This window comes from Cyprinodon tularosa, unplaced genomic scaffold (assembly GCF_016077235.1).
Source record: "Cyprinodon tularosa strain WSP-4 unplaced genomic scaffold, ASM1607723v1 ctg69, whole genome shotgun sequence".
Taxonomy (NCBI): Eukaryota; Metazoa; Chordata; class Actinopteri; order Cyprinodontiformes; family Cyprinodontidae; genus Cyprinodon; species Cyprinodon tularosa.
The window spans coordinates 116,325-132,928 of record NW_024039440.1 but is presented as its reverse complement, the minus strand read 5'-3'; the positions used below and the strand labels follow the sequence as shown (position 1 = coordinate 132,928).

At 34.6% G+C, this 16,604-nt stretch overlaps 1 protein-coding gene across 1 annotated transcript in view; it reads right to left on the bottom strand.

The window, feature by feature from the left end:
- Positions 1-1,244: 1,244 nt before the first annotated feature.
- Positions 1,245-16,604, bottom strand: part of pdgfd (platelet derived growth factor d) — a 79,290-nt gene continuing 63,930 nt past the window's right edge. The window contains exons 5-7 of the mRNA XM_038267902.1: positions 13,457-13,664; positions 6,231-6,448; positions 1,245-1,825 (exon numbers count right to left, since the gene is read on the bottom strand). Of these exons, the coding sequence (XP_038123830.1) occupies positions 1,688-1,825; positions 6,231-6,448; positions 13,457-13,664 (564 nt within the window). The 3' untranslated portion in view covers positions 1,245-1,687. The remainder of the gene's footprint in view (positions 1,826-6,230; positions 6,449-13,456; positions 13,665-16,604) is intronic.

The window sequence follows — 16,604 nt, the reverse complement described above, 5'->3', positions numbered from 1 at the left end:
GGGCATAGTGCTGCAGCACGATCTGACGACTTCTTTGATGTCTTAGAAGGTGAATGATGAAGGGTATATTTCAAATAGTGAGCATTGAGATGCACAAAGTCAAAGTGTATTTACATTTAAGCAAAAATAAATTCACATTTGGCAGATATATAACAGTTTTTGGATGTTATATATACAGTTTTGTGAATTCCATAAAATTCAGACCTGAGGGGTCCTGGTTAGCCTGATTTCAAAACTAGGAATGTGTTATGTTGGTGTAGACTTCCTGAAACCTTTCTCCCAACCCCATTCTGCCTCTCGCTCACTCATCTCTGCATCCTCCGAGCAGAGGATTTGCCTGAAGTTTCTAGAAACAGTCATTAAACACAAAAAACTGCAAATGTATGCACATTAAACATGAGCTAAACACAGAAATTCCTAATCAGAGTTTGGGTTTCCATATTCTCAGATCATAAAGTTACTTTTAACACAACTTGTTTTCTTTCTTTGAAATGTGATCTTTGCTGTGTACTTTGATTCCAGCCCAGACTGGATTTGATTTAAGCATAAGTATTCACATCTTTTAATCTTTTGACACATTCAATCTCACAAAAACAGACATTTTAAGGTTTGATTGATATATTATGATATTTTAAGACAAAGTGCTGCATAACTGTGAAGAAGTAGAAATAGGATGAAAAAAGGAAGGAGATACATTTTATCACATGCCTTAGTTAATCCCCTTTTTGGTCATACCCCTAATTAGAAATCCACTGCAACGTCTTTTTAGATGTTACCAAAGTAGTTTATATGTTCTGCTTCTGTTTAATTTTAAACTCACTATAAATCCAGGTACTATTCGATACCTCAAAAATTGTTAAGAAAAAAATCTGTGAATTTTTTTTTTCTCCAAAATATTCAGCTTTTTTAGTCCAAAAAATTCAAATCCATTTGTCTTCACTTTACACTTCAGAGTTACATGGAACTTTACTTTGATCTATAACAAATCTCAGAAAAAGCCTTTGAAATTCATGGTTCCAACTAGTGTTGCACCGATACCGATACCAGTATCGGACGGGGCCCCGATACTGCCCTAAAATGGTGGTATCGGTATCGGCGAGTACCAACAAATAGGGCACCTATATCATTTTGAGAGCCATAAGTTTATTCAACTATTGTCACCCACTCCTGGTAGGCAATAAAAAGTTCTACTGGATTCACTTTGTATTAGATTTTTTCCTGCTTCACAAAGGTAGGCAGCAGCTTGACAAAGCCATGATAGCAATTATTTTACATTATTATGGTATCGGTATCGGCCGATACGGCACAGCCGGGTATCGGGTATCGGTATCGGGGCCAAAGAATGGCATCGGCGCAACACTACTGTAGTTCCAACATTACAAAACGTGACAAAGTATAAAAGGTGTTAGTACTCCAGTCAGACCCAACTACATTAGGTGTAGTTTGAGTAGATAAAAACAAACATCAAAAACATGTTTGACAGGAACATTTAGTGCATTTTTGAAAAAAGAAAAAAAAAGCAAGCTGTGCTCAGAGAAAGTTATTATCCTAAAGCTAATCGCATTTTGTACGATGCAAGCCTTCTTCTCTGCTGCGTGTTTGTCAGCGGTGCTGTTTGGTATATAGAGTCCGATGCAAACCAGGAAAAAAAATGTAATCCATCAGTTCTATGGCCAGGATCAACATCTCAGCGAGGGGGCTGAAGAGGACACGCACACTCGCATGTTTCATGATGGGAAAGGAAAATTTCCCCAATAACCCAGCGCACCCGCTGTTTCTGCTGCTGCTGCTTGTATGGACTAGTCTCTGGGGAATACTTGAGCACCTAAAGGAGACAAAGAAGGAAGTAGAGACAGATGAAAACTTCACAATGTTATCCAAAAGAAATAGCAACACAGCAAAAACATTATTTATTAATTGAAAATAACTGCATGTGAGGTTTGCAGTTTAACCATAAAACATCCCTTTACATTCTGCAGGCAAAAAAGAACACAAAAAAACAGCAAAAATGCTGAAATTTAAGTGCTTTATTGTCTTAATTTCCACATAGGGTCATGCTAGTATTTATGTGAGACAGATAATAATGAAGTGACTGGCTGGCTGCCTGCCCTGGAGTCTTCACAGTCCTTCTGCTAGGTGCACCTGTTTGATACTGCTATGGTTGGAGGGACTGGATGGTTAGGCCCATGAAAAACAAGGGGAAAGCTGAAGGTGGTTCAAAACAATCCAAACATAGGTTCAATGAAAACAAACATCTCCCAAAAATGCAAGGCATTGTTTTCTGGTAAGGCCTTACCAGAAAACAAGAGTGCTTAGATTGCAAATATCTTCTCTACCATATGACAGTTGGCCAGATGCTGCTGCATCCAGGGTAAACTCAGGGACAAGCATACAGGCCATCATTCATGCAAACATGTCACGAAGATTTAAAATAGCAGGTTTTTAAATAGGAGGGAGAAAGCTATAAAATCCACAAAACAAAGACCGTGAATGCTCAGGGAGAACATGCAAACTAGAGAGGAATAGTTCTATCCAGAGGGTTGAATCCAGTACTGTTTGGCAGGAAACAGGAGGGACAAATCACAACAGTTCCAAGGTGGCACACGAATTTTCATAAATGATGCAGCAGATTTGTTTACAACATCTGGATGAAGGAAACACTGTGATTAAGGTCGGGACTTCCAAGGATCAAAGCTGCAGTATCTGTAATATTTGTGTCTCTTTAGGAGTTCAATCACTGAAGGAAGAACTTAAGATATCTGTGATAGCATCGAAGAATCAAGAGGAAGCTGCCAATCTCCCACAAACAAACTCACAGCAGAAAAATATTCACAAGGAGAAAAAATATCTCTGTTCAAGCAGGGAAATGCTCTTGTTTCATGGTTGCACATTTAGTGACTGTGGTCTACACATTTACATACAAACACACTCAGAGACAGAGAAGAATTACAATCCAAATCCTACTTTTGTCTCAATTCCTATTGTGCAATTTTTAACTCTAAGAAGAGCCTGAGGCAGAAAAAAGAGCCCTATGGACCACGTTTCAATAATGAAGCTATACCAGAACAAAGGCACAAAGAGATGGAGGGAAGCAAGAGAAGAGAAATGAATGACAGGCTTAAAGTGCAAGAATGGTGCATCGCAAAGGGACAAATTGAAAATGGGAATTGGGAAGAATGAAAGGATGATGAAAGCCCAGAGAGAGGAGAGAATGGGAGATAGAATGCTTGAGAGACAGAGCAACTGGAGGGAAATGAGAAAAAGAGAGAATGTGGCAGACTTCTACACTGTTGCTTTTGCTACTGGTGCAGCGCCGGCCTCAACACTCTCATCTTCTTCTTCCTTCTTCTCCTACATTTACTATATGGCTATATTTTTTTTTTTACCTGCCACTTTACACTCACAGTCTTTTTAGGCTATTAAGGTCAACTCATTTGTTGTATATAGAAGCTAAACATGTCACATGTTTTAAAATCTTGATGAATATTGTTACAAACTGGTAAATCTCAGGGAAGACATATCTCTCTAAAAATCTGGTCTAGGTTTCTTATGAGCAATGAAACATTTACAGCTATTGAGTTTGTATATGATCAAGTAGCTCTATCCATTAATAAAACAACTTCTTAAAACATTTACACATATTGCCATATTTTATCATTTGTCTGCACATACTCTTGCATTAAAGAGCCAACAATTATTATTGCAAACACATCTTAACAAGTCAGAATACCACTAAAAAATGTATTCCTTTCAGCAATAAATCATAAACTAAAATTCAGTTAAAAATAAAATGACCAAATCAAATAAGAGGCCAATATGAAAGGATTTGAATATATTTTCACTATCATAATACAAACAAAATCACTTTTTTTGGCCATGGCTCTGTTTACATGAATTACTGCATTAAAACAATGTGGTTTAGAGGTTATCAACCTTCTGTTCCAATAAACATGGCATTACGCTCATCTGCATTGTTGAATCTTGTACCTTGACATACCCCATATACTTTCTATGTTGTTTAGGCCAGACCAGTTTTCTGGCAGAGATCCCATGGTCAATGAACCTTGTGTTCGTTCTTTTGACGTTTTGAACCAAATTAAATCAACATCTCCTTTAAGCTTGCCAACAGGGAAATATTACTTTGGAACTAACTTGGGATTTGGTAAACACACTGTACAAACAACAGCAGATGCAACATTTTATCAACTAATAATCAGTAAGGTTTCCCATTCAACCTTAAACAACATGCATTGTGTGCCTCTTCAGTTCACATCTATACTCTGGGATCTTGGTTCCCGTACAAGTCCTTGGAGCACAGAGAAGCACAGACAAATTGCCGTTTGTGAACAGCTAGCTACTTCAACAATCTTTTGTGGCTTCAAGCCAAAATCAGTGAGTGCCACAGAATAAATACTTAAAATGTATTACTTTTTTTTAAACTAAATTACTGAAATAAATTATATTTTCTCTTATTTTTTAACGAACAGTATGGGTATGTGCAAATAGAGCAGTGACATTTCGGGTATTAAAATTAATTTATACTGTAATTCCTGAACCATTTTAAGTGCTAGGTTTAATAGATAAACCTTTATTCCTGATATTCTTTAATACATAATGATGAGAGAAATCCATTAAATCCGAAATGTGTACAAATTACGATTTAAAGGTCCATCTTACTAAATCAGCAGTGTCCTTTCTGAAACAACAACCGTGTTGATTACAATATATGTTGCTAGAAGACTCATTCATTCATTGTTAATAGAGATGTCAAAGTTAGCCAAGCCACATGGACTGTTGCAGCCTCATATATAAACCACAACAGATGTTCACTGTGATAAAAGGATCATTATTCCCTTTGCTCATTAGCAAACATCATGCATTCTCGATTTCAAAAATAATTTTAAATTCTCCCTTGCTGACCTGTCCAATGTCCAACCCGTTCCCCTGCCTGGGATTGGCTCCATATGCATAGTGCTTGTTAACAATGATTTTCAGAAGCGTTCCTAGACCATCATGGTTTTTTTCTACCACAGAGCTATGTTCGATTTTAGTGCAGTACAGTAATGCCTGAAAACTAAAAAATAAAAAAGCATATATTCAGTACTTTAAGGTAATGTGCTATTAAGAAAATGATCTGGATTATCTGACTCTTTATTAATTACTTTTTTTTAATTGAAACCTTTCTTTCATCAGAAAATAAACCTTTTAGGTTGTTAAAAGATATATTCAGTCAGTCTTTGAAGGAGCAGGGAAAACTTTACTTCAAAACAGAAGAGTCTCGATGGGATTCTCTTTGACCTTGTCCAAACTTCTCTTTAAGACCCACTGCTGAGATTACATACCAATTTATTCTGCACACTTTTGAGAGCAGGCTAAAAATCAGTATTGTAGTAAAGACTACACCATCCGAGACCAAAGTACAGAGACCGAGACAAGACCAAGACATTATATGATCATGGTCTTGTCCTCTAAAGGTCTTTTCTTTGTCTCAGTACTGCTTAATCTTGGTTGGTTTGGTCTTGACTATAATACTACTAAAACTATCAGACCTCAACAAACAACACTCACAGGCAAATCCATTGCATTGAGAATTTGGCATGTCTGATCAGTATCTTAAAGTTTCTATTAGATGCCAGTGTAAATTCTCATTCATTGGGATTGCGGAAACCACATTACAGGTGCGAGCCAAAAGAATTGACAAAGACACCTGGAAAGAGGGAAAGTCCAGTTTCCTTCCAATCTCAGCCTGTTTTATGGCTTCCATTACACGTTTACATGCATTGATAAAATGCATTAATGTCTTCTTGACTTGCGGATTCAAACAAACTATTTAAACAATCTCATTTGATGAAGTTAACATACACATATAAATAAATTAAAAGGGTTTTCTCTAGTCTATTCCCACTAAATTTAAATACAGGCTTAAATACAGTGCATCTAATATTTTTATCAGTCATCAAAAAGTTTGTGGTAGAACAAATTAATAACAAAAAACATTAAGAATGAATTTCAGTTTCAATTAATTTCTTGAATTTTAGGCACAGAACCAGCTTTTAAACATAACCCACAGATTTCAATGGGATCAAGGTTTGGGGCCATTGCAAAAACAATCTTTAGTCTGTCTTAACATCCAAAATCCAGTTTTGTGTTGTATTGTGGATCACTGTCCTGTTTTGATTTTTTAAATTGTGTCCTTGTTTAAACAATCAGGTGGTCTGGGCTAGACCTACCTCATGAAGCTTTGTCGTGGTTTTCAAAGGCTGACAGGAACAGCCAGTGTTCCAGTTATTAGTTCCACAGCCACAGTTGCCTCCACACCGTTTCACCAAAAGACATCGAGGGAAGAAGACGGCATTGGTGGTCTTCAGCTCTTCTCGCAGATTCACAGAGTAGTTGCGCGGTGTGCAGCTAAATCGCTTGACATCATCATGAAGTCGATTCAAATCAACTGGATATTAGGAAAAAAAAAAGAATAAATAATAATAATTTTATATGTAAACGTTTGAGTCTCATCTATTCAAAGCACTAACACAAATAAATTCAGTAAGAGAAACTAGAGTTATATAATTTTTTAAATACGATATACAAGCAAAATAGAGCTGACTGTTCTCATTCACACAAATAACACACATTCTATACAAATAGCAAAGATTAAAAAACAATTGCTTTGGTTATTGCCTTTTATTACATCAGATACCCTTATGTTACTTCATTAAATGTTGAAAAAATATCCATCACTCCGTCAATTTATAGGGAAAATTTAACGTTACCAATCAACTTAATGCATGTTTTATTTTTTTTTCTTGGAATGTGTAAGGAAGCATGAATACCCAGAGAGAATGCAAAAAAAAAAAAGAAGAAATAAACATATTTAGTCTGTAAAGAGAAGGAATAGTATTTACCTAGACTGTTTGTTTGCACATCCCCTTTTTTTCAACATTTTTCCCTTTCAGTTTTCATTGCAGCTGAAATAAATACACATGATCACCAAGAACCAATCAACATTTTTTTTTTGTATCTCATACCTGATATAACAATTACAAGCAGATCCTTGCTCTGGCAACATTGTGAAGGAATCGATCAGATTAAATTATGCAGGAGGTGTAAAGCCCTTCTATTTGTTAGGAGGACTACAATAACCGCTGATGACAAAGATGGTGAAGATGAGAAGATGAAAGACAAGACACTATAGGCCTGAAAAAGAAGCAGAGCAGAGAGGCTCTAATTCATCAAAAATCATTCTAAGGATTCTGGTCTTTCTTCTTGTCATCAGTCTGAAGGAAAATTGCCTCATTTGCCCATATAAGACCCTCAGCCACGGATTATGAGTCATTTTAGGGAGGTGAAAGTGAACGGACAAAATGATGGAAATTGTTTTGACAGGATAGGATTAAAAAAGGACGAATCACAAATTGCAACATAGATATAAAGCATTGTATGCGACTCACAGTGATCACTCGTAACATTAGCAAACTGCATCCGTTTATTCCCTTCCCCTCAAATAACACATTTCTTGCAAAGAATGTGAGTGCTTTAACATACTATAAAGATAATGGAGACTAACTGTAAGTTTGAAGGACAGATGGAACAGAAAACAAAAAGGAAGATGAGGAGCAGACAGCCTAATGAAAGCAACAATCAGTGGAGAACTGGGAGAGTAGGGTAATAATCAACACTCTTCATAGCAAAGGCAGCAATTACATCAAAAGTCACTCTTGACCCTGATGTTGGCAGTTTTGTCAAAATAAACTTCAGTATAAAGAACAAACTAAATAGCAGGACTATAAGCTTGTAAAATACTCAGCAATCAAGATTGTGTTTGATACTTTCAACATAAAATAAATTCAGAAGAATTTATAATCTAACTTTTAGTTTAAAGCTGCAGTGCATCAAACACACTGAAGACCTCAGGGTTGTGGAGTCATTAAATCAATTCACTTACAAAGTCTACCTTAATAACTGCAAGAAAATGAGATCAAATTTCTATTTAATTAAAAAGAATATGGCTTGGTCCAAATTAAAAGAAATTGAGTGCAGTTCTCTCCAATAAGGTAATTTTCAAATATAGTATAGTATAGTATAGTATAGTATAGTATAGTATAGTATAGTATAGTATAGTATAGTATAGTATAGTATAGTATAGTATAGTAAGTTCGAGCCCCACTCCCACAGAGTGCCACTCTGGGTCCCTGAGCAAAGACCCTTAACCCCACACTGCTCCATGGGTGCCGCACGATGGCAGCCCACTGCTCCCCAAGGGGATAGATTAAATGCAAAGTGTGAATTTCGTTGCTCTGTACTCTTGACTTTTCAAGAGTTCAACTTTGAAGCAAGAAGTGAATTGTGACTTTTAAACACACAAACAGAAAACAGAAGCCTCTGAACTGGATGCTCTACAGCCCTCCTGATGTGCATTCTCCTGATGTGCATTATCTACAGTCAGATTAATTATGTAAAGAACAGTCTTCATATGATGAATCTTTGTTTATCAATTAACATAAATCATGGTATCAAATTACAATTTTAACAATTGTAAGAAGTCTAAGTAAATTATTTCAATTGAAAAAATTTTGAGCAGTCTTTGTGATCAGCAGATATGTCAAATCCATATCGGGAGTATATTAACACAAAAAGACTGGACTAAATATGAAAGGTATAGAAACTATTGTCGAAGATTGCAGCACTATTGCACTTTAGAGTACAAGACCATAAGAAACTGCAAAAAATAATTTTAATGTTTGGATCTTTGTTTCACCAATCACTGCAGCTGCTTTTTCTAAGCTAAAGTTTAACATGTTTTTAGCTTTGATTATTGCTCGAAGAGAATCCCTGATATCACAAGAAAGGTAAGTAATCAAAGCCCTTTTTGAAATGAATATGCAGTGCAAAAGTCATTTTTTAAATTATTTTTGTGGGTTTAATAAAGAAGAATCATAATAATTGTGTAAAAAAAAAGACTAAAGCTGATGACAGCATGTGAAATCTCACGTAGAAAGAATGAAAATAACCTGCTTTCAGGAATTCATTCTAAGAGGAAAAGTGCTCAAAATGATTATTACTAAGTAAGATCCTTCATATTCCAATGTGTTATCTTTAAAATCTAACCATGGCAGCAACTGAGAGTTAGGCTGACCAGTAAAAAGGGAACTTAATAGCGTAATGAGAAAAGTGAGAAGAAAAAATACTGATGCAGTTTACTCTGTGGTAGAATCTAACTTTTTAGGATTCAGCAAAAAGAACTAGACAAGAGAAAGTAAAATGACTAAACAGCCTAGGCCCTTTGCGTCTAACCATTAAGCCGTCAGTGATTGACTGAATCTTTTCAAATGGAACCTTCTGCACCACAGGGAGGAACAATCAAGACTCTTATGCTGTTCAGGAATCAAACCTTGAGTGGTTAACTGAATGCAGGCATCTGCTCTCTGCTCTGTTACAAAATCGATTATTATGTGTGTATCATGACTTTGTTCTTTATTCTTCTGCCGCCATCGTGAAATTCTAACTCTCCATTGACCAAGCAAAAATCCATTACACTATAAGCTGACTAAAACAAAGTTGAAGGCATGTTTGTATTCATCAACCTTGTCTGTAGTCTCTGTAAGACGAAGCTAAGATTGTTCTTTGTTCCTCATAATGACCTCACCAATTAAAAAAACTGAATATTTAAGCATTTCAAACATTTTGCTGGGAATATCTAAGCTTTTTTTGTTCAGTACAACCATTTTCTCCAATTCAATACAAGAGACAGACTTTTAAACATCAATATTTCCAGTGAATAGTAGCAATGTATCTTTGTTTCTCTGAGATGCATCCAACTCAAGTGATCATAGTATTTTTTGTTTTTTTGTGCTACTAAATTAGACCAGTCTGAGTAACAATGACAAATGGGCTTGACCTTTTGATTCTCTGAGAAAAAAAAAGTCTGAAGATAATGACTTTAGAAAACCGAATGGTTAAAAAACTGCCATTATGTCTTTTCTTGCCTTGCCATCTTGCCATATGTACTGATATATATACAAATATATTTTACATGGGTTTAAACTTTTGAAGGGAAGCTCATTCGTTAAACACTGATTTTTGGGGGATGCATCTTTAATACTCTATATACAGTCATCAAGAGCCCAAAGTGATCAATTTGTTAAAATTCTGGATAATTAAGTAATAGTGAGGGGCTGCCTTAGTGTTGGGAATGAATCCAAACATTTAGCTTTTGAGAAGAGGGACTCTTCATGAATGTAGACAGAGGATCTACATATTTAATATGACATTAAGTACAATTGCTACTGGTTCAGTACTATTCTATAAAATTCAAAGAGAAATGTTTTAATACCTTTTAGACCAAATTCTGACACTAGCCCAAATCATTCTTGAGAAAAAAGGCAAGAAACATCAAAGTCTGAGGAAATTATTTTACTTTCGTAGCAAAAGTTGAAAATTTAAATTAACCAATCATTGCTTGAAATCACAGCTAATGTAGGAAATTGCCATGTTTTACATTTTGAGTTATGATTGCAACATCTTAATTTTAGAAAAAGTTGCAGTCATCATGCAAATTTAAGACATCAAAAACATCTAGAGATATAAAAATGTATACAGTGACAATAACATCTCTCTGTAAAGATTTTCAAATCCTATTTAAATAGAATAGAATTTATGTGTGTAATATGTGTGTGATACTGATTCAGTTGCTGTTATTTTTTTGCACAGTAAAATTTTACCCTGAACAAGATAATTGCTGCAGTGCTTTTTTGTAAATTACGTTTTTGTGGGGAAAAAAAGCTATTTGTTGACATGAAGCCTTAATCAATATATATTGCTGTATAATTTTATTCAATAATAAAAATGACATATATAGCTTATTATTAGAGTGTTTAAAAAAAAAAAGAGATTATTCCTAAAATGTTTTATTCGAGAAGTTTTATAAAACTGGCAAAAAAATTATTTTCAAAAGTTTGTAAGAGTGTGATTTAATAATTAATTAATAATTAATTATCGACCCAGCCCTTTTTGATAAATAATTAAACCATTACCTTTTCACTTTCAATACTTAATATCATATAATCTAGTGAAATATGTGTTATATTTATTATAATAATATGTAGAAATCGATTAGAGGGGAGTGTGAAGAATAAACAAGGGCATCTGGACTTCAGGCCACAGCCTTCGTTCTGTTGGGCCTATGTCATATTGAAATCTGAATTTGAATGCCTAACTTAGTTTGTGTCTACTGTGTTCCTGTGAAAATTAAAAATTTTTTTTTTTATGTATAATTTATTTTGATTTATTAAATAAGCTATAGCGTGTTTTTGAGATGAGGATAGCTGTTAAACATTTCTATCACATTTTGATGTAACTAAGGCTTCTGTGGGTGATTATTATTATTCTTAGGCTCAATTAGTTGTTATTTCAGAGTGGACATGTATACAGGAAAAATGTATTCTGGTATTACATGGTTGCCCATATGTGAGTGTTTCCTGGGCATGTATGATTCCTTGCTTGCAGAGCTGAGCCTGTTTAAAGTAGTGCAATCTCAGAAGAGCAGTGGTGTGGAACTCTGTCAGAAAATGTAGGAGGGAGAAAGAACCAAAAAAAAAGAAACAATGAAATTTTTCATGGAAGACTTTGACTCATGAAGGCAGCAACATGAAGCATGTGCTGTACCCCTTTATTAGTGTGTAGGAATTAGAAGTTTTTTTTAATGATGCTGCAAAGTGCAACTTAAGTCCACAAAGTATCATACACTTGTTATGCCTTATGGTTTAAGATTATAAACAGGTAATATTGTGGTTATAATAAATACCATTTAATGTGATCATTCATTCTTTTTCTGTGGAAACAACCACAGGTCTGCAATCGTGTGCCTTAATGAAAACAAAGTTAAGCTGCTGACTGCAGCAGATTTTTTGTGCTGCTGCACATGTGGAACTTCCAATTAGAGAGTTCGACATCGGCGTATTAAGAACCCATAGTGCAGACCCAGCTTAAAGCATCATTGTAAAAGCCACAAGCTCCTTGGATAGAGGGCTTTCTCATACCAGCAGAGCAAACACATTCCCAATAAATACAAATAAATTTGCTGTCAAGCTCAAATGTTTACTTAGGAATGGAACATCACTCAATGAGACATACTGAAACAGAGTGCTGAGTGATACACAGTATAAAGGCAGAGGCAATGAAGTCTAAAGCACTTTGGTTACAAGATTATATCTTCACATAAACGCTTTGCTGTAAATGTGCGCAGAAATAATCATATTAAATTTTCCAAAAAAACATAAGGCAGAGTCATACGGAAAAGGTACACTTAAAAGTACAATGGAAAATAGAGAAGGCAATGCAGAACTATGACTCACCCTGTAAGTGCTGTTCTTGTGCGCTTTTCACATGTTGCATTTGTGTGATGCAAACACTTACTAAAACCCTAACAGTACGTTTTTAAAAATTCTGAATTCACAGACGAAACTAACCGATATGAGAATGTCAAGTTATATTTCTCTGAGTAGTCGTTCAGAGGAGCTTTTTAAAACTCAAAAAACCTCAAAATCTGTAGAACATATTTAAAATTAACAAACTAACACTGCTGTTCAGAGTAAACCAATTTTGAATTACGCATAATGTAACAAGTGGAGCATGCAATCATTTCTAATGTCTTTGTTGCATCTGCTTTTATTTTTAATTAGTTGGATTTGTTCAAAACGATTTTAGAGTTGCTTCTGTAGTTAATATCTGCACATGATAAGATGCTTTGCAGTAAAACACCAATGTTTTGTCCTGTTTGTCTTCCTCACAGCCTCTACTGAGGGGCACCTGGAGCTGCTCTGACTAGCCGAGGTGGACAAAGTGGAGCTGACACCATGACTTGATAAGAGAGCTACAAAGCAGACAAGGTCGCTTTGTAGGAGTTAATTCTCATTAAATGGAACTGCATAAAGATGCATTTACATAATAACTTTGAAAGCCCCAGTGCCAATTTTTTTTGTTTTTTATCAATCTCTAAGGTTAAAAGCTTTTGATTTGACACACATTAACTTTACACACTTTAATTTAGTATGGGTGGAGCTAACAGGGAATCCATGTCAATGCCTTTAACTCTCTTGATCTGTTTAGTTGTTTTCTATTTTGTTTTTACAAAATAAGGACCTGCATCACATCAGGCTAATAGGTTTCAGGTCGCTGTTGAGTTGTGCATGGGTTTACAATACATGCAAATTATTAATTCCTTGTCTGAGTCTTTGAAGTTAGTTAACAAAAATAACAGCTTTTTATGAGATTCTTCCAGATAAAATATAAAAATACAAAAAAAATGAAAGCACATATCTTGTATCGACTGTGTTGCATAAGTAAATATTCTATTTTTACTTAATATTATGGGCATATTTGCTCCCCTGCATTTTCTATATTCCTGATTTAAAGATGAACTTCTAACATAATAGTAAACAAACAGATTTGTTACACTTACCTTTGTTTTGTCTACTTGCCAGGTGGTAGGACTTGGATCTGTAATATATGTAAGTTTGAGTGTAGATGCTTTCCAGGTCTTGCCTCCAAGTAGCTGGGCTCAAAGATTTAAGAAGTTCTTCTATTGTGTCAAAAGTAGCTATGGTTTTGTCCAGGTCCTCCAGGGTCTGAGGAAACTCTGTGGGTGGCATCTCATTTGTTCCCATGTCCTGCAAAAAAAAAAAAAAAACAACAAAAAAAAAACAGAAGAACTTGAAAAGTAAAATTAATCTAAAATAAATTTCCCATTGCTTTTTTTTAATATTTTCTGCAAAAAAATCTAATCTGTAGAAAATACATATTTTTAAACCCATTTCAATGTATGTTGTTGTTAAATGCCTTAATGAGATGGTTACCCTGTTACTATTGTTGTAAAGCGAAACTGATTGACAAAAAATTATGTATTTATTTTAAAGGTACACTGCCTGGTTGCCGGATCTTAGCAGTGAAAGCCGGGGGGTCGTTTTAAAAACACCCATTTATATCTGTAGAGTACACAAAAATACGGGTGTTTGTTTTTAACAACAGATACATCCATTTAAAACATGCTGCAGATAAATACATGACTAAAATAATCCAAGGGACCTACGTGGTTCTATCCATATATGGTAACCAATAACCAATAAGACACAAGCTGTTGCTGATATAAAAAGTAAGATTAAAAAAAATAAAATAAAAATCAGTGGATTTATAATACTGGTCATTTTTAAAGTTGGATTGAAGAGTAGCCTAGTCTTCACACTGAGCCTGGTTCTGCTGGAGGTTTCTTCCTGTTAAAAGGGAGTTTCTCCTCTCCACTGTCGCTACAAGCATGCTTAGTGTGAGGGATTACCTGTGAGTCAATAGAATGAACTGGTTTGAAAAGTGCCTTGAGATGACACGTGTTGTGAATGCTGCTATATAAACAAACTAAATTGAAATGCTGTAAGAACACAAAAGAAAATGAAAATAAATGTATTCCCTAATCATTAATTTTTTGATATAGACTATTTTATTTTGTACGTCAAAAAAAAAAAAAAAAAAGGAGCTGTTCTCTATTTATTGTGGATTTTTTGTTGGAAAGCGGATAAATGAATGAAACACGGATACAAAATGGTACCAAAAATAAATTATTGATCTAACTGATTTATGGTTTGTATTGGATATTATTTCATGTACTAGTTGCTAAATAAACATCAACTTATAGATAAATAAGCTATTCTTTGGAATATTTGGTTACTATACATTCATATTTCAGGGATATTACATATTTTTGACCTAGTTTGAATAAAAGATTACTGGTTTTATTCAAATAAATATTGAAAGTTGAATAAAACTGATACATTCAGCTTTGACAAATTAAGAGTATTTGAGTATTGGGTTCAATGTAACATTCAGCAGATAAAAACTATGATCTCAATACAAATTGATCTATAATCTTACTTTTCAAATCCTAATTAAAACAGACCTGTAAAGAAAAAAGAATGAAGTGAATCTAAGGGACCTATCAGTCACCATGACTGTTCCTTATATGTCCATAACAGGGGCCAGGGCCAGTTCTACAGGGGCAGGGGCCCCTGTTGGCCCATCTAGAACCACCCACGGGGAAGGCAAAGACATGGGAAGAGAGAGACAGAAGGACAGAGATGAAACTGAAGAAGCACACTGAGAGACAGATGGGTACAAAGACATTTTGAGACATCAATGTAAGGGGAAAGTTACCCTCTTTGCAATGGTATCACAGATAGAGAAAAAAGATCACCAAGAGACAGGCATAGAGTAAAATACTTACAGAAATAAAGCATTAGGAGTGGGTGTGTTTAAGATTTTGTTAGGGAAAATTTTGAAACGAGCCCTGGCAAAATGGGCATAAAGAAGAATGAGTGTATGTATACCAACTTGGTACACTGTTACTCAGTTCGGATATATAAAAGTTCCTCATAAAAAAAAAAAAAAAATAGGACTCAGTAACAGGGAAACTGAATGAGGTGAGAATGATGGGGGAAGCGATAACCACCTGGATAAATATTCATTCACTGTTTTTTTTTTTGGTGGTAATTAGCATTTTTTGTATTTTATCAGGTGAGATAATAATATCTATGATGAGATTATATTAGAATAACCCCAGTATTTCATCTATTAATAACCAACTTCCTTTAGGTGTATGAAACAAAATACTATTAACTATTAAATTGTAAGTTTTCATGTTGTGCAATCTAATGTTTTTGGAAGAGTTTTTGATTATATTATTTCACTATTTTAGAATAGTGTACGATTGAGAGAAGAGGAGATAGGAAAGAGATTGGAAGACTGATTGAATGAGAGCAGAGGAAAATAGGAGCACTGAAGGAAAGAACGGTTGAGGAGAAGGAAGAAAAATCTACTTAGAGGAATATAACAGAGAGCAGATGTCAGAAGAGGGCTAGAAAGAAAAAAATGTGTCAGACATGTGTTTTGATTTTGATATAAAATCAGAACACTAAATGAGAGTAAAGAATAATTTTAGTATGACTTCATCATTGAAGTGAATACTTGGTATCTTTGGATTCAAAGACTACTAAGCACACAAACCCATTGGCAGAAGTAACTAAAAGCATTTAAATTAAGTTTAAAGTAGACACATATTCATGTTTGATATGTCATGGTAACTAGGGCTGGGCGATATAGAAAAAAGCTTATCGACAAAAAAAAAAGCATATTGATCGATATCGATAATTATTGAAAAGATTTGAAACCATATTTTATGTGCAGTTCTAGCTGGACTTTTTAAGATATTGCTAAATGATTTAATTTTAATAAAGAACACAAACACAGACTTCCATTTAAATATTTATTTAACCAACTTTTTTAAACATAACAATTGTTTTAAAGAAAAATAACTTAAGAGACCTAAGTTATGTTATTAAATACTGACAAAAATAAACTAAAGTGACCAGAAAAGTGACCAAAATAAATATAACAAATACATAAATAGAATACCCTATTTGGGTGGGAATAGTACACCACCAGCTTGTGGTGAATTAAAAGAGTGTAGGACTAGGCTACCATGTAAACTCCACTCAACAAAAACAAAAAGCCAAATCAACTCACCCTTTAGCCTAGCATTTCTATGGGGTATTTTTTCTCACCCC